General features: G+C 28.6%; 1 protein-coding gene across 2 annotated transcripts; it reads right to left on the bottom strand.

Annotated features, from left to right (window-relative positions):
* Positions 1-5,829: 5,829 nt before the first annotated feature.
* LOC138340703 (NAC domain-containing protein 46-like) lies at positions 5,830-12,141 on the bottom strand. 2 transcript variants are annotated; one of them, XR_011213440.1, is made up of 3 exons: positions 9,148-11,336; positions 8,545-8,813; positions 5,830-7,055 (listed from the first exon to the last, which is right to left on the bottom strand). XR_011213440.1 is itself a non-coding variant. In XM_069292638.1 (3 exons), exons 1-3 carry the CDS (start codon positions 11,543-11,545, stop codon positions 6,990-6,992), a joined length of 522 nt encoding a protein of 173 aa, XP_069148739.1. In that variant the 5' UTR covers positions 11,546-12,141; the 3' UTR covers positions 5,830-6,989. The 2 variants fall into 2 exon arrangements, 1 of the variants encoding a protein (XP_069148739.1); XM_069292638.1 differs by lacking the exon at positions 9,148-11,336 and adding an exon at positions 11,359-12,141.
* Positions 12,142-18,844: the final 6,703 nt, after the last annotated feature.

The raw sequence follows: 18,844 nt of genomic DNA, 5'->3' as shown, positions 1-18,844 counted from the left end.
GCTACCAAACAACATCGGATGACCCCATTCCAACTATTTGTTTTATACTTCCAAATTATTTTTCGTATATTTCTGAAAGAATCAATGGTAAACCACATACCCTCCGTCTTCTAATGCAAACTACTTGCCGTTTAGCGGAAATATGCCATTAAAAATGCAACAATTCAACAATAAGGTAAAGTGAACTAGTAAACAAATATTACAAAAATAAAGTTAGTTTTAATGTTAGAATCCTCCATTTTCCCAGCGAAGTTGCTATTTCTGCTTTATCAAAAAATATTATTTTTGTAACAATTTTGACTTTTGGGAGTAGCCACTTATTTTTTTAGAAAAATCAAGAAAAACCTTGTTTCCAAAAGAGTTAAACAAAGAAAATTATTTGAAAACTTTAAAGGTGTTCGGAGATTCATATTAACGTCTTAGGAAGGTTTTGAAAGCACCTAAGACTTTCTCTTACTTGCGGTTATCCAACAACTAATTTAATTTGACTAAAACTTAACTTATAAAATTTATTGGAAATTGTTTGAAAGTGAATCTCTTGGTTTTATCTAAGCGAAACTTATAAATTGAAAAATTATTTTAAAACTATTTAAACTCAGTCCAATTTTAAATTACTAAAATATTATGGTATTCTACGGGGATTTGGAGTTTTCTAATTTTAAACTAAAGACAAATAAAAACAGATAAGCAAATAAAGTAAAAGAGGGAAAGAGGGAGAGAGAGAGAGAGAAAGAGTTGGGTCCAAATCCGGGTTTTCCGTCCGCCTTGACGGAATTTGGACCCACCTGTTTTTAGATTTTTGACCCATTTCCACCTCTCCTAAACTAAACATATAATAATAAATAAATAATACAAGAAATAAAAGACGACAAGGGCTTATGCCTAAAAAATAACAAGGGAAAAGGGTCTGATATACCCCTCAACTTTGTCATTTAGAGCTGATATACCCCTTGTTATGAAAGTGGCTCATATATACCCCTACTTGTAAACAAATGGCTCACATATACCCTTTTCCTCTAACGGAAATGGAAAAAATAATAATTTTAATCTAATTTTTTATTATTTTTTTCTAAAAAATATAATCTCGTATGAGTAAATTTAATCCTCGTCAAACATATTTTTTTTTGACCTTTTTTTGTTTCAATGACTAATTTATAATTATTATTTTGATAATCATATTTATTTATGTTTCACTAATATTCTTGTAAAACTTATTGTAGATGACCAAATTTTTTCTTCGAATACGAAATTAAATTACAATACACACAAAAAAAATAGTTTAAATTTGTTTTCTTTAAACTAAGGAATGAAAGAAAAAACATAAGAATAAGAAACTCAAATAATTATAATAAAAAAGTCAAAAAATAATTTATATATGAAAAAAATTAAAATATACCTTGAACTTTGATAGAAGAATCATATATAACCCTAAATAATTTTTTTTAAAAAATTACAAGTAATAAATACAAATTTAAAACTAATTTTTTAACTCCCGTTAAATGAAGGATATATATGAGTCATTTTGTAACGGGGGGGGGGGGGGTATATGTGAGCCATTTTGTAACGGTAAGGGCATATATGAGCCACTTTTATAACGGGGGTATATTAGTTCCAAATGACAAAGTTGAGGGGTATATCATACCCTTTTCCCAAATAACAAAATACAAATATGAAAGAATAGATAAAGTGGGCCTCCTTTGGCCCAACTTCTTCAGATCTCCGACTTCTTGATTTTTGAATCCTTCCAACACGGGACCTGTACGTCAATTTTAATGGGTTTGACTCGATAGGAGGGAATTGAGCATTCGTAACTTCCCAGAAATGCAAGGGAAAAAAGATCATGATAAACTCGGATAGGTTTTGCATGCACAAGAAAACATAGACATTGTAAGAATTACTTCGATTTGAAACAAATAACATTACTGATAACGAAACAATATAAATCAGCATCCTCACCAAAAGATATAAGCACATTTGTTAACATGTAAGAAAAGAAAGAAACATGCTAAAATAAATAACAAATATCACGCTAAAAAGTGAAGAAAAATTGATGTCCGCCTATGCACTTGAAAGTAGCGGCATTAGGTGATCCACACTTAACAAGATAGAGACCAATAAAGTTTAACAACCCCACCTTATGGTATTTCTCACTGCATGTTGCATGTTACGGGAAAACAACCTAAGCATGAACCAATTTCCACACATTAAGAAAATGATTAAGCCCGAACAAACTTTTACACATTATAAGAAAAGTGAGTAAGCATGAACTAACCAATTAAATCACAGGCAGTTAGAGGGATCACTATACCATGCCTATATTTAGCATTTTACAGAGAAAGACAATAAAAAATTTAGATAACTAAGAAGATAAGCAAAACCTCGGATATTCGCACCTTAGAAAAGATCAGTATGTCGGGTGATCATTTAAATCACAGCATAGAAGTCTTGAAAATTAATACCCCCTGCATAAAGGGGCAACCAAAGCGATATAAAAAAATGCTACATTAACAGAGCAAAATAAATAAAAGCGAGAAAGTTCAGAAGATAAGAACAATAAATGCAAGCCAATAATACAATGTGGGTTTCGACATAATCCCTTTCTAAAACCATAAACATGTGGGACAAATTTAAACATAAATGATGAGCTCTAAAAATTTTCTTGTAACATGAGAGGGAAACAAAATAATATCATAAGGATATTTATTAAAGAATCATAGAGGGACTCAATTTGCACAATACAAAATCTAAGAGTCAGGGCTGTGAACTCTGCAAAGTCTAAGATAGGCAAGAAAACCTCGAAATAACCCCCTCTCAATGACTTAAAAAAACATCGATCTTGGACGCGAGGGTAAGCTATTAACATAGTCAGTAACTCTACATTACAAGTTAGCTTATCAAATAAAAAAAATTGAGAAGATAATTGTCTAAGATACGGAGATCATGAATAAACACCTTAGAGCTTATCTAAAGCAGCAATAGGCGACACAGATTACAGCTGAACATTCCAAAGAAAACAAATCATACTTTTACTTTTTAGACTTTCAACAAACCTAAATCTGCTCCTTTCAAATAAACAGCGAGTGACCAACAATGTCAAATAATGAAGGAGTTGGTGCTTAAGATGGAGCAATATACCCGCATGATCAAATATAAACCGCAAATGAGGTGCGACTGAACGACATGAAGCCATGAAATGATTCAAACAAAACGAGATGCTAATCACAAGTTCACAAAAACTTGGAGGAAAGAAAATAAAATGATAAAATAAGAGACGTAAATAAAATGTTGCATCTAACAGATGAATATATACAACACTATTGAGTCTCCAAATCAGATAACTTCGAATTTTGGCACAGCATTCAACACGACACATAACAACACAAACCAAAACTACATACTCATCCTACTCCTCGAAGAAATTAGTTGGACCCAGAATGCTATATTTTCATAAGCTCAAAATAAATGATAGCCAAATCGAGAAACAAAATAATGATGCATAGGAGAAAGAAAATTACTTTTTGTTATGCAGCGACGGGACAGAACGAGTGAAAAAGCAAACTTCTCACCACTGAAGCTTAGCTATGAGCGATGATCAAAGAACGGAGCAAAACTTTTATCCAAATTGATACTACAATATCTCTTTTTTCTTCGTTAGAAATGTAAGCAATGGGTATTTAGAGGAATTTTCTCAAGCTTGCTTTTACAAAAATTTTGACACCCTTTAACCTCGCGGCTCAAAAAAAGAAAATCCCCTCCCCTTGAAAAGTCGAAGAGAATATACATAGGGGAAATTAGTTTTTTCGGATTGGGAAGGGGGGAGGGATTTTTGGAAAATCTTGGGGTAAAATCGGGTGTTCACTTCAATTCCACAATTTGAAATCGCTTCTGAATTTGCATGAGATTCGTCCATATTCTTGAAAATTCAGAAGAATCCATAGGCTGGAAAACTCGGATTAAAATCGTCGTCCTTGTTCTCGACGTGTCACCATCCATGCAAGCAAGGACGAGTTGCAGGTCACCCTACCCTATCGTACGAACAACGAGAAAATGAGACATTGGAGCAGGTTGTTCACACGTTTGAGAGAGAGGGGGGAGGAAGAGCACGCTACTGCTGCTGGATCGTGATTTCGTCCACTCGTCATTCTGATGTGCGCGTGAGGAAGACGATGAATGGGTCAGTCAAATTGTTGTCACGTCTGGGTTCTTTTAGAAAATGCTTTCAACATCAAAGAGGGGGAACGGAATAAGGGAATAGGTCGGGTTGGTATAAGGGAATTGGGCCACTGATTTGGTCTTAACAATTTCAAGAAAATGAGTTGCTGGACAGTAATTCAAAATAATGGAAAGTGGGTAATGTTTTTTGGACTTTAAGGAAATAGTTAAATCAAATCAACTTCAAAAATTTTACTAAATATTTAAATAAGATGAATTAATATCGACTAATTAACGAGCTTCTTAAGGTTAACAAAATAAAATAATTAATTCGAATGTAAACTAAAGGTTTAAAATATAAGTTAAAATAATTAAACAAATATTCATATAAACAAAAGATTTAAATGATTATACGAATACTTATATAAAACATATACACTAACTAAGACGAAATAAAAAATGTCAAACCTTATTTAAAACGACTTGCAAGCTAAATTCATTTATTAGTATTATTTTTCTCTCTCTCTCTCTCTCTCTCTCTCTCTCTATATATATATATATATATATATATATATATATATACACACACACACACACATATATATCAATTATTTTAAGTTGTTTAAACTTGAGAAGCTCGCTAGTTAATTAATATCGAGGAGGGTCAAAATTGGGTGTCAACAACTAAAATACTAGCACACTCCCAAAATTCATATAAAAACACAAGAAAATCAAAACTCTAAAGTTAAATTTAGACTTTCAAAATAGAATTTCTTACTTGATAAACCCTATCCCAACAAAATTTGTCTGAAATTGTGCTCTACAGTGAGAAACTTGAGAGAAAAATGTGAGAGAGAGACTAATTAGCTTAAGTTCATCATCTTGCCAATAACCCAAAAGCATTCAATTCCTTCTAAACACAAAACAAAAAATCAGTCACTTCAGCTAACAAGAAGACTGTTTTAGTACTAAAACTTAATGAAATAGATGTTGGAAAAGAGAATCATACTTACTCTTCAAGAAGTCGTTATCAGAGAAGAGACTTGAGCTATAGTTCTTCGATGACTTCAACTCTTCAGCCAGTTCTTCGACAACTTCAACTCTTTTAGCCTGTATCAGAAAAGAGAATCGATTCTTCAGCTGTCTTCACCTCTCTTCACCTTAGTTCATTGTCTCTTTGGTTCATCGAAAATCTGTATCAAAAGCTAAATGAGGAAAGTTGAACGAGGAAACTTAACTTAGGTCTGGGGATACAATAACACACACCACATAATCACACAAGTGGAGTAAGTGGAGGGTAGAGTTAGTATGAACTGAAAACATAACTAACATATAAACAGAAAATGTGCATTGGTAACCTAACTAACTTATCTTGTTAAAATATCATATTATAGTCTAACAAACCGCATAAGAAGTACAAATAATGATATGACATAAACATATATAACATAATACAAAGCTATAACCATGACACCAATAGAAACCGAAAGTATATGTTAATGGCCTCGTATATATATATATATATATATATATATATATATAATCAGTCCATACTTAAAGTATTTATCGATTGAAAAAGACATAACTTGGTCAAGTCTTAGGATTCTCCAATAATTACAAACAAAATCATAACATCCATATATCAAAGAAGAAAATTAAAGCATCTCGGCCCGGCAGTAACAACTCTGAGCTTAGAATAAATTTTACAAGTAGGAGACCCCATAATGAGACTACAAAGTGAATCTCTAGAAATCTTAATGTTCAAAAATAATCCCAATATATGTATCTCACTATCTGCAATTACCATCCTAGTCTTTGTCCCATTCTCTATAGCAAATTTCGTCTTTCCTCCTTTCCCAGACAATTTGCCAATAGCCCTAGACAAATGCTCTCCTCTTAGCATCTCACATCCTTGATAATTGTGGTCGTCCAAAAGAAGCCAATTTAACACAAACAATCATATGAGAGTCATCTATGCACCTATTGTAGAAAAGTGAATCAAGACCATAAATCCCTTGCTACCACCCTAAGCATCACATTTAGATTAAACAACAAGTTCCAGAGTGATATCAAGTTAATACTACAAGTCATGGTAAAAAATATTCCCTGCATTAATAAGTTTTTGCCGTAACTTTAATGTGGTTGAATCATCTTTGACTACTACTCCTACAGAAAGGCAAGGACTAGGACTAGAACTGGAACTACTAAATATCAAATCGAAGGTATCATCGGAAAGCTAACAACACATCCTATCAAACAAGTGGTGGTGCTAAAAATGCAAAACCTTGTAAATATACCCCTAAACTATCGTAAATAGTTTACAGATATCCTTCACCATACTTTTGGGACATTGGTGCCCCTGCCGTCCATAAACTAGAGCATATATGTCTTTCACTCTAATGGAAGACAAAAAATAGGGACGCGTGACGCAATCTTATCCGCTGATAAATGTCATGTAAGTCCGTTAGTATAAAGGGTATATATGCTCTACTTTTGGACGACAGGGGCACCAAAGTTCCAAAAATATGACGAAAGATATTTGCATACCATTTACAATAGTTCGAGGTATATCTATCTTTTTTCCTTGAACTAATATCACCACTTGAGCTTAGATATTTAAGTAGATAAAAATAAGTATGCAACGATATAACTGTAAAATTAAATTTTAAAATTAATAATAACATTACTTTACGAAAGAATACAAAACAATCATTTCTCTTTTAGTCATGTTATTTATTTATACCCAAAAAAAAAATGAACTTCTTCATGCTATTGTTATTATGAGGTGGCAATAAAGAATAAAGAATAAAGAATAAAGAATGTTGACGTAATAAAATCTAAAAGTAATTGGAGTAATCGTTCCTTTTCCCTTTTGTGATTCTTCCAAGAATCCATTCTTCTATCTGCACCAATAAATAAAAAGAGAGAAAATTAAAAAAACTAGGTAAAAACCAAATTCATATTTCTTTATATCAGAAAATATATTTTTTGATAATGTAATAAAGAGATAAATGCAAGATACTTTCATTCTAGTTTGGCAATATTACAGGACCTATGTAATCTACCTTAACCAAAAAAGTAGTTTTTGCCAAAACCAAACGAAATAAAATACAAAAATTGCCTAATTATTCTAATATATTTACCAGAACATACGTATGCGCAAAAATAATTTAATAACTTACAACAACACTTAGCTAGTTTACTAGAAAATGCAAGTAGCACAACTGTAATCATAAAATTTTATAAATTATATTTGACAAACGAGAGATTTAGTAAATGATATTGAATGATATATTTAAGATATACATTATTTTTTAAAAATATATTAATCAACATTTCAAATGTTCTTAATTAATATTATTACAAAAAATTGATTCAAGTTTTTTTTTTCAAACTAGTATATATTAATTAAATAAAATATTACAAATATCACATCATATGTTTTTGACAAAAAGATAAGCTCTCAAGTCTAATTTAACAATAAATGACAAATGTAATACTCTAATATCAAATTTTAACATAACGTACATAAATGTGATTTAAAAGAGAAAAAAAACATAAATCTATCATTTTATTCAACAATGAATTTTTCTTTAATTCAAAGATTAAAATATTAAAAATATTATGTTAATGAAAAAATAAAAATAAAATAAACAAATAAATAAATAAATAATATGAAAAATCACATGTAATTACAAGAAGTAAAGGTTGAGTATAAGAAGGAAATGAAATATCAATAATATAAATAAAAATATATATTTAGAAGAATAAAGATAAAAAAAGAATTTAAAATAATATAACTAAATATAAACTAAAACAGAAAATAAAAATAGAAATGAAAAGAAGAAATTAAAAAAAATCAACTATCCCCTTTGTCTCTAATTACTTGTCCATTTTAACAAATCAATAAAGAACAAAAAAAAATTCTATTATATCCTCAATTTATTAATTTGAAAAATAAAAAACTTATGGCAATAGTAAGTTTTTAAATCATCTTCATAATAATTAGGGTTAAAATGGTAATTTACTCTATTAATTATGTTCTTAATAGATACATCAATTCAAAAGTGAACAAGTAATTCGGAACAAAGAAAACAGTAATTAACCATGAAATATAGAGCACCTCGTTAGAAATTGGAGAGTATAATTACTACACTAATGACATCCAATTAGTTGTTGACCAAATAATAATCACATGAGCAGTCAAACATATTATAATTATGTCCAATTACATCAAGAACACTATAATCAAACATATAATTAACATCAAATATACTTTCCACATATGCTCCTAACATTCAAAAATATTTATTTACCATTTATTCTATAAAAAAAATGAGGATATAATATTGAAATAGAGGAAGAAATTACAAGAGAAATTAGTATAGTTACCTCTGTATCACTAGTGTCGTATTCACAAGTGAGACGGTATTTTTGCATGGTCCAATTATTTTTGCTTGATGATTCACTAAAATATTTCAAATTAACTCTCAACCCAATCACATCTCCTTCTGAATTATAAATTGAAATTTCTTCACCTAAGCATCGCCAATAGCCTATTCCATTCCCAACAACTCGACTTTTTCCTCTTTCTCCTCCAAAATATTTATCTCCGTGGATGAAAAAGTATTGTTCTCCTCCGTCAACGCACATATTTTTAACTGTATATTTCAAAAAAAAATTATTAGCGATAGTCCGATTTTCAATAAAAAGCTAATATAGAACATATAACTATTTAAATTTTATTATTTTTTTTGTTTGTAGTTCTGCAAATAAGCTTTTATTTTCATTCGAATTATTTTTCTTCGCTAACTTGACTTATTTTTTTCTTGTAATGTAGTGTTTTTTTATTGGACAAAATATACATAATAATTTAATTACTTATTCAATAATGAAAAATAAGCACAAGAAAATATCACAAACATAATTAACAATAAGCAATGCATTTAGGGTGAATGAAGTGTTGATCTATTTCATAGATTGAATCCGCCCTACCTGCTTGTTTAATTTGTTTATTTTTTCAATCTGTCCTATCTATGCTGTTTAGCTCTCTCTCATCCAGTTTAGTCATTACTGTTTAATTTTTTTTTTCTTTTTTAACCTATCCTATCACTTCAGGAGCGTTTGGTAGGCTGTATTAAAAAAAATAATCAATGTATTAGATGTGATATAATTTAATACGGTGTTTGATAAGAATGTGAGCCTATGTATAACTAATTCATGGATTATGTGATGTATTACTAATACCTTCCATTTGGAGGTATTAGCTCTAATACCATGGGACTATTCTAGGTAAAGACAAAAATACCCCTCAAATCCTTTTAATATTTTATTTATTTTTTTGATTTTATATTTTATATTTTATATTTATACTAATAAAGTTATTTAAATAAATTAGCTTACAAATTTTATTATTTAGATATAATATTTTGTTTCTAAAATATGAATTACTTAATCTATTTATTATGAATATAAAATATTATAATTTGACTAATATGTTAATGTTGATGTATGAATTTAAGAACAATTCATAAGTAAAATATTGTCTCTTAATGAAAGTTCATTAAACAATACACAAGTAAACTAAAACAAGAGTGTGTGTGTATATATATATACATACATCTCGAGTATAAAAATAGTTTAATTTATTTTTCTATATTTATTTTATATTTTTATTTTATTTTATGATAAAGAGTTTTTTAAAATTTATTGATACCAAACAAAGTTCAATAAATTTTCTCTATAATCATTATAGTTGTGTGACCTTTTGAGTTATTAACTCTAATTTATTAAGATGACAATTATTTACTCTCAAATAATTTAAGTGAGAAAATAGTGAACATGATAATAAAAATTTACATGAAATACAAAATCTCATAATAACTCCAGGGTATAATTGAAAAGTTTTTTTTTTTTAACTTTTAAACAATGAACCAATCACTTGATACTACTAATCTCTACTAATCTCTTAATCTCTGCACTACTAATCTCTGCATTATTCATTTTTGTACCAAACGACCCCTTATTGTACATGAACGTGTACCGCCAAAACTATAACTATTTTTAAAGTTAACAAATATATCAGATTTAACTATTTATAAGATAGTACTAAACATTTTAATTCATGTTTTGAAATATTGCTACGATAAAAATAATTCAATTTTTTGATTTGAAAATGATGGAAAGATATATCTTTGAATTTTTATTGATTCATATCAAAAAAGAAATTTTAAAAAATAATAAAAATTTGAATAAATTTTGCAATTTAAAAAATAATAAAAATTTGAATAGATTTTGCGAAAAACAAGACGAATAACTAACTATGTATGCATGAAATTATTTTTAATCATTTTAAAATTATATCCATTAGAAATTTATAAATTGTGACTTTAATAAAATTTAGCACTTAATATTAATAAAATTTAGTTTAGTGTTACATTTCTTTGTTTTTTCTTGTTCTAATTATTGATTATTAGATAGTATTTATAATATATAAAATTTATTAAATTCAAAACAAATATGGAATAGGATTTATTCAAATTTAAAAACATGTTATTCATGTGTCTCCTATATAGGATAGATCTTTTTTTAAAAAACATTATTTAGTAATATGAATTTCATTAGCTTAATTTTAAAATATTTCTCGATAAAAAGAACACAAATGCTTTTATAATAATTCTTATAAACAAAAAAAAAAATTACTGATAAACAAAAAAAATATTAACAAAATGACAGATATCATTAAAACTTTTAGGCTGATCAGCAGACAGGATGGAAGTCAGGAGCGTAACACAAGAAAGGTTTTCCTTCAAATGAATTTCTACCTACTTGTTAGATTATGAATCCGCAGCTATTCGGAAGCTTTAATCGAGATGCCGTTAAGAAATTCCTGAACGAGAAAACGATATGTATGGTTGACGTATGTATGGAAACAATGTCGGGATTGAGCCCAACGATCGATCTATCTGTAATGGATCAAAGTGGACAATAATGTAATAATACAATCTACGACTACTTAGTCATTTAATTTGAAACAAGTTATCTCAGAATTTGTTATCTTGGATATAAATTATTCGTAGTATGTTATCCTACCTTGTATATGGAATCATTATCATATAAATATTATAAAACTGTCGAAATAAAATAATAATGCATCTGATTACTAGCTCATCACACCAAACGAATAAAAAGATGAAAGAGTGTTACCTAAATTGTCAGGAGATATGTTGTAAAATTCATTTGCATCAATATGTTGAAACAATGGAGATAGAGATGAAAAAGGAAGTTGACAATGAACCTTTTTAGTAAGGTAATGTTCAATCAACTCAACATCAGTGGGCATAAATCTGTAACCAGGTGGGAATTCTGTTATCATCATATTATATTCACCCATTAATAATAATATATAATATGATGATCTTTTAGTTTTGGTCTTCAATGATATAATATATGATAATCTTTGTCTCTATTCAACATCTATATATAATATATAAACTTTCCATTTGTTTTTTTTATAGTTAACACAAAAAGGGATTATACCTTCTGGACTTCTATTTGTGATTGAGGTCTACTAAAAATTAGTACGGATTGATTCAAAAATAAATAAATTATTAGTACGGAATTGACCATTTCAAAATTCTAGTTATAACATCTTATGATTATCCACTCTACTAGGATGAAATAAAAACAGTTTTTTAGTTTTCCATATGATGTCCAGACTCCATAGCCCACATTTCACTTTATTTGCGATTTTATTATGATGAAAATAATAATCCATATCGTCTTTTATTTGCATATTAATTTATTTCACTTTATTTGGGATTATATTATGATAAAAATAGAGGAAAGTCCGATTAAAAGAAATTTCAAAACTTAACTAAATCACAAGAATGTTAATAAATTATATTAATATTATTGTCATATATTGTGATACCTAAATTATTTATTTACATTTTGCAACTGTAATACCACTTAAAATCTGGGGTGTTGTTTGTGTGAGCTAACAAGTACCCTCTATTTTTCTTTTTTATTCTTTTTATAATGCTAGTTAAGTGTACATAGTGTTTTTTTATGTGTATCATTAATCACTAATAAATAGATGCTCATCCAGGACTTTAGAATGATGGGTGTACTATTACGAAAATATATATTTAAGATATAAATTTAATTGATTTGGCTGTTAGGTTCTTAGTGTGAACCATTAGATTTTAAAAATTACAGGTCAAAAATAGATAATATTACTAATTTTAAATTTTTAATTTACACATTTGATTTGATTATATGATTTTTTTTAGGAATTTTAATTTTAATGTAACACTCTTGAACTTTGTAATATCAAAGTAAGAAAATAAAAGAAAAATTAATAGAAACATCAAAAATATTATCAATAATCACTTGGGGAGGTGTTACTAAAAAAATAATAATATAAATATAAGATTTAATTTTTTATCCTTGCCACACCTCTTTTCCGCGCAGCGGTGTAAGGATTTTTCCAATTTAAGTGACGTTATTAATTAAGTGATTATTTTAATTTTTTCAGAGTCGCCCCTTGAAATTGAGTTACGGTGTTACAAGTCACCTTTTCTGTTTAATCCCTAATCAAAAGGAAATGACTCTTTGTTTGGTCTGCGAACCAGAAATTCGGGTAAAGAATTCTGTTGACCGAAAGGAAGGTATTAGGCACCTCTCGAGTCTCATGGTTCTAGCTCGGTCGCTTTATTGACTTTTATATGGCTTGACTTAATTTTGAATATATTATGCTTATTACCTAACTATTTACCCGCTTTCTTTGATTTATTTTTAAATTACTTTGTAAAATTGTCATATTTTATTACTGTGTGGTTTGTTGGTAGCAGCTCTTTCCAACCTCACCACAAATTGTTTATTTGTTTGTTTTGTATTTAAAGACTAAAAGTAGTTTAATGTTTTTTGGATCTTAATATTTTATTAGTGTTATCATTATCATAAGCCTAAATTATACATTATCTTAGTTTTATTTTTCTAAAAAGAAATGAACAATATATTAATAAGAACATAAGATAAAAAAAATAAATTAAAATAATACACCTTTTCATATAAATTTTTTACTTTTTCTTATTTTAGTCATTAAAACGAAAAGAACCCAGTAATAAAAATTTATTTTATTTATTTATTTATTTTGCACGTTTTGGGTCACTTTAATATTGTTTTTCTATTTTTTTTTAAATTTTGTTTCTCTTTCTTCTTATACTTTACCTTATTTATTTTTTTTATATTTTCTCCTTCTTATTTTTAGACTTTTATGTTTTATAAATTTCTTTTACGTCTTTTCCTTTTATATAATTTTTTATTATTCTTTCAACATGAATAAATAAATTAATTTTTTTTTTAAAAAAAGTTTCGCATTAAAAGAAATGTAAAGATAATGTAGGTTTGATTTATTTTATTTTTATTTTTACTCTTCTCTTTTTTAAAAATAAATAAATACAATTCTATTAAATATACAAAGTGAAAAAGTAACTTAACAAATAAGAACTAAATTTCATCTAATTATTACTAACTGCATACTGTAAAATATTAAGCTTCGAATTTTAATAACGAACGAGATAAAAGGAAACTTTAGAGCAAGCAAGAATAAATACATGTTATATAAATTTTACTCTAAATTTAATAATATAAAATCTCAAACTATTTCATATCATAATGTAAAAATTAAGCATGCATAAATTTAAAACTCTTTATATCATTGTAATCATATCTTGAATGACTCTGAAACCAAAATAATGTAATAAAGATCAAGAGTTACCTTTTGTGAAAATTAATTCACAAAAAAAATACCTCGATAAGGACCACGAATTTGAAGCCTCGAATTCCACTATTTTTGAATTTTTTTTTGTGCGTGTGTTCCTTAGGAAAAAAAGGTCAAAAGTTTTCTTTTTTTTCTTTTTTATTTTTCTTTTCCTCTCTTTTGCTGATTTTTTTTTATTTCTCCCTTTTGCTGATTTTTTTTCTCTTTGGATTTCTGAAATTTTTTCTTCTCTTTTCCTTTGTACCACTTTTTCTTCTTCTTCCTCTTTTCTCCTCCCATTATTAATGTATATATATTTATGTATATGTGTGTACATGTGTATGGAAGAGTTGGATTAGTGGAGTGGGGTGTGGGGTGAGTGGAGAGAAATGGTGAAATGGAGGTGGAATAATGGGTAGGTTAATTTCTTTTAATTATATATTTTTTGTTATAAAATAATAATATTAATTAAGAAAAATTAAATAACTAGATTAAAAAATAATATAAAAATTAAAATCACTAATTTATTAATACTTTGAATGAATAAATAAAAATATACCTTAAAGTGTGATTCTATTTTTGTGGTTTTCATATCTTTTAAAAATAAACTTAATAAAATAAGATAAAACTCAAAATATTTATAAAAATATTTAAGCTCTAAAAAGGGTATAAAACTTAGATTCGATCAAAAATTACGTGTCTACAATCCTCACTTAAAAAGGTGCACATAATCATCATATTTTTTGCAGAATACTTTGAACATGGGTTCACACATCTATATTTAAGTATTTTCTTAAAAATACAACATTATTATATATGATCTAGAGAGGGGAGCATGAGCTTAGTGAACCCACGGTATTTTAAAATCTATTTCAATATAATGAATTATTAATTATTATAATGCAAAAGAGTGTCTAAAATTATTTGCACTTAAATTAACATCATGAAGTTAATGTTATTAGGAGTCTATTTCTATATAAAGATTTAGAATATTTCAATTAACTAAAAAACCTATTATTTATATATAAAAAAAATTATAACATGCAAAATTTTGATGCAATAATCTTACTTGAATTAAAATACATGGCAACATATTCAAACCAACCAAAGCGAAAATATTGGTATTAAAGCAAAAAATATGGCAACATACTCAAACCAACCAAAGAAAAAATATTTGTATTAAAGCAAAATTAAAATTTAGGTATTTTTAAAGAAATTTTATCGTCTAAAATGAAAATTTTTCAACTAATTTAAGTAAGAAAATATTTAGTTAGACTTTAGTATGACGTACATTCAATAGAACACAACACTCATCTGTCAGTGTGGTCTCTAAAGACTATTCTGATTCCTTTTAGTCCTAGGTTTGAGTCCTCTCAGTGCAAAGTTTATATTCTCCCCTTTTGGAAGACACTTGATATGAATGGTGATTTCACCTTTTTTTGGTGTCTTGTTTCTTATGACAGTCATTTATTGGTATTTCATAGCTTGCATGTCCGCACTACTTTTATTTCTGAAGAAGTTGATATTCCTCATAAGCCAAATATTCCACATACAAAAAGAGAATTAAATACTCAATCTAATTATGAAATTGAAATGAATTAAAAGGTTTGTGACTAATAGTACTCAATAGTATATTGTTGAAAGATGAGAATGAATAAAAAGAAAAAAAAGTTATAATATATACGTAGTTTCTCATTAGACTTGTTGTAAAAAATCAAATGGGGAGGTTTTGAAATTGATATGTTTGACTATATTGTGATGATTTGTAATGTTATGTTGTGTTATGTTAGGAGGTGATCTAGACCTGCATTAGAGACTTTGAAATTGTCTGGAACATTTGAAAACTAGTCGTTGTGAAGCTTGTTGCGTTTATTTTTATGTTGTGATTTCTTGTGAGGTAAAAGTGTTATGAAATGAGAGTATGTTCATATAAAAGTGTACTATGAAAAAGGTGTATGCTTTGTTTTTCTCAAACTATTGTTTAAGGGGTATTTATTACAATAACAACGGTTTTATTGCAGTGAAATCGTTGTAGCACGAATAGACAAGGTATTGTGACTGCAGTGATGGATGACACTAGTCCGAATGTACATTTTAAGTCATTTTTTCAAGTTTTTCACTATAATTTAAAATATTTAAACCTGAAAATCATAGAGACAAATTTTCAAGATCTAGTTTTATTTTCTCTTGAGTCAATCTTTTCATTAAGTAATTCAATTTATCCTAGAATTGAATGAGTGAATTTTGTGGGAAAGCATGTGAGATGATGTAAATAACATTTATTTCACTTCTAAGTTGAAGTTTAGATACTTATTTGTAATGGTTAATGATGAGTCGATATTCTAACAACTCATTAGACTCAAATTCATGAATTATTTGTATTTTTTAATATTTACTACGAATAAGATAGTTATACATGATGAAGCAAATAAAAATTGTTAGAGCGAGCATGCATACCCCTTTTCAGAGGGTGTATAATAGTAGTCTCATGTGCCACATCCCGACCTAGATTATAGTATCTCTAAAGAAGTTTTCATAGCATAAGTAGTTCTTGGATTGTTTGTTTTCCCACTCCTAAAAGACAATATGTAGGAGGAACTAACAAAATATGTACATCAAAAACTCTTTCTTTTGCTTCTTCATTTGCCAATTTTTAGGCCAGCCTATTCTGCTATTTAAATATGTGTGACATCCTTGGAGCACCCAGCCTCTACATCAATAACCTGCACTAAATAATAATATTATTATAATGTAAATAATGATGCTCAATCATGTGGATAATTTCGGTTGAATCAATGTTCATTTCTAGGAGAGTTATAGGTTATGATGTACCCCTGGTTGCAATCTCATTTTGAGTGCTAGAAGCTACGCCAATGTGGGGTCAATGTGAGATACATTCAATAAATCCCAACACTAATTAGCCAACGTTGTCTCTTAAAGTCTCCTCCATGTCCTCTTTGTCCTAGGTTTGTCTTCATTGCACCACCAATGTTAAGCTTGTAGGTTCCTAACACTTTACATGAACAGTTGTTTTACCTTTCTTGGGTCTCTTGTTTTCAACAATCATTAAGTGGTATTTCATAATGTGGTTAACCGCACTATGATAGTTGATGTAATATATTTTGTTCTTGCAAAGGTTGTTATTCCTTGTAAACCAGATGTTTCACACATAAAAAGGAAATAACATACTTCATTTAATCTTGGAATATGAAGGTTCTCCTAATATTGTCGAAAGGTCCATATAAAATTAATTGTCTATGTCAACATTACTAAAGTTCAAGTTCAGGGCTTGGGAGGTGGATGATTGATTGCAAATTCAAGGTATATGTGATGGTGACACGGTTTCTAGTGTTTTCTTTGGAGAAGAGACTGAGGGTCTCCACAAAAAATCAATGGCAGATCTTGGGTCCCTTTGTGGTGGTCTTAATGGGGGTCATTTTTGCCTATGACCTTAAGGTCCATATTTCTAGACAATCTTTCCATATAGAGTATGAAAAGGCAAAGGAACATAAGGCTCTTCTTGTTTGATGCCCTCTTGAAGGTTGAAAGTAATTATTTTCCCTCAATTAAGAAGGATTAAGATAAAGCTTATGGTAACGTAGGACATGATGAGAGTGCAAAATTTAGCAAGGAAGTTAAAGAAATAGAGGGTATCTCCTATGAAAAATCACTCTAAGCGGTCAAGCCTTTTCCAAAATTACTTTAAAGATCATGTTGGGATTTTTTTCCCTTTCATTTTTCTAAAGTGAGAAATATACTCTCAAATTATAATGTGATCATAGGTCGTATTTAAAGAAAAGAAAGATTTCTTGACTATGGCCTTGATCCTAGGTAGATGAGGTTTGATGCGGCTCACAATGATTTTTGTCACTAGCTTATAACTAGTGTCGGGAAGGCCAATAGGTCTGGTGTTCTTGAGCATGGAGACATTTGGATACTTAGGGATAAGACATTTGAACTAATACATTTATTTAATTGTTTTTAAACCAAGATAGGAAGTTGTTGTAGGAAAAGGCAGTAGCTTATCAAATTTGAAAAAAAAATATTTAAAGCGCAGAACTTAAAATCATGCAATCTGAAGAAACCTTACCCCTAGATCAAGAACCAGATTCTTGATTATTTGCCTAAGAAAAGAGTCAAACAAAACAATATACTTTAACTAAAACCATTGATAGAATATGATGGAATCGATAATTCATGTTTTGATGATAGACAAGAAGCACAAATAATCAATAGCAAATGTACCAGCAAAAGAAGCCAAGATCGAGTAAAATGGGTCAGCCAAGTAATCAAGAAAATAGAGTTATTTGTCAAAGCCAAAAATAATATATTAAAGGTATAAGTTGATACAAATAAGGAAAACCTTAAATATATTATTAAGGAAGGAAGTTGTATATAATAAAGATTGTACTTTAAAAGGGAATCCTTGTTTAATAATAACTTCCTTACCTTATCTTATAAGGACTGAAGGAAAAAGGAACTCTATAAGAAGAAGAAGACGCTGATAAAGAATACGACGACTTCATGCAGAGAACAAGAGAGAATTATTCATCAAATTGAAGTCTTCAAGGTTGATAGGATTGCTACGTTTAAAACATTCTTGAGTGAGAAGGTTTTATCGTGTAGAACTATTTGTCTTGTTTTTGTTTTGATTGTAAGTTACAGTTTATTGTACAAAGGGTGGGTTTGACTCTTTGTAGGGTTGAGTGTTAGTAAGAGGTGTAACAAAAGGTGGGTTTGGCCTTTTGGAGAGATCGATTGGAGTCAATCGAGGGAGTAGTAGAGATAAGACTTTTGATTATTGAGTTGTAATCACAAAATCTTATAGTTGAATTAATAAAACGAGGTTTTTCCTTCCTTGAGTGAGGAAGGTTTGTAATTCAATAAGTGTTTGTGTCTTTACTCTGTCTTTACTTAAAAGCAACT

The sequence above is a fragment of the Solanum lycopersicum genome, chromosome 12 (genome assembly GCF_036512215.1).
Source record: "Solanum lycopersicum chromosome 12, SLM_r2.1".
In the NCBI taxonomy this organism is placed as follows: Eukaryota; Viridiplantae; Streptophyta; class Magnoliopsida; order Solanales; family Solanaceae; genus Solanum; species Solanum lycopersicum.
The sequence above is the reverse complement of the archived record's forward strand: the minus strand, read 5'-3'. Positions and strand labels throughout refer to the sequence as shown.

What these genes read in the sequence shown, in the direction of transcription:
- LOC138340703 (XM_069292638.1), bottom strand. Translation starts at nt 11,545, where the DNA reads ATGGGTGAATATAATATGATGATAACAGAATTCCCACCTGGTTACAGA. An exon ending in CATATCTCCTGACAATTTAG is followed by an intron (nt 8,814 to 11,358) that starts GTAACACTCTTT and finishes TGAAATATACAG; the next exon opens with TTAAAAATATGTGCGTTGAC. An exon ending in ACGACACTAGTGATACAGAG is followed by an intron (nt 7,056 to 8,544) that starts GTAACTATACTA and finishes TTATTGGTGCAG; the next exon opens with ATAGAAGAATGGATTCTTGG.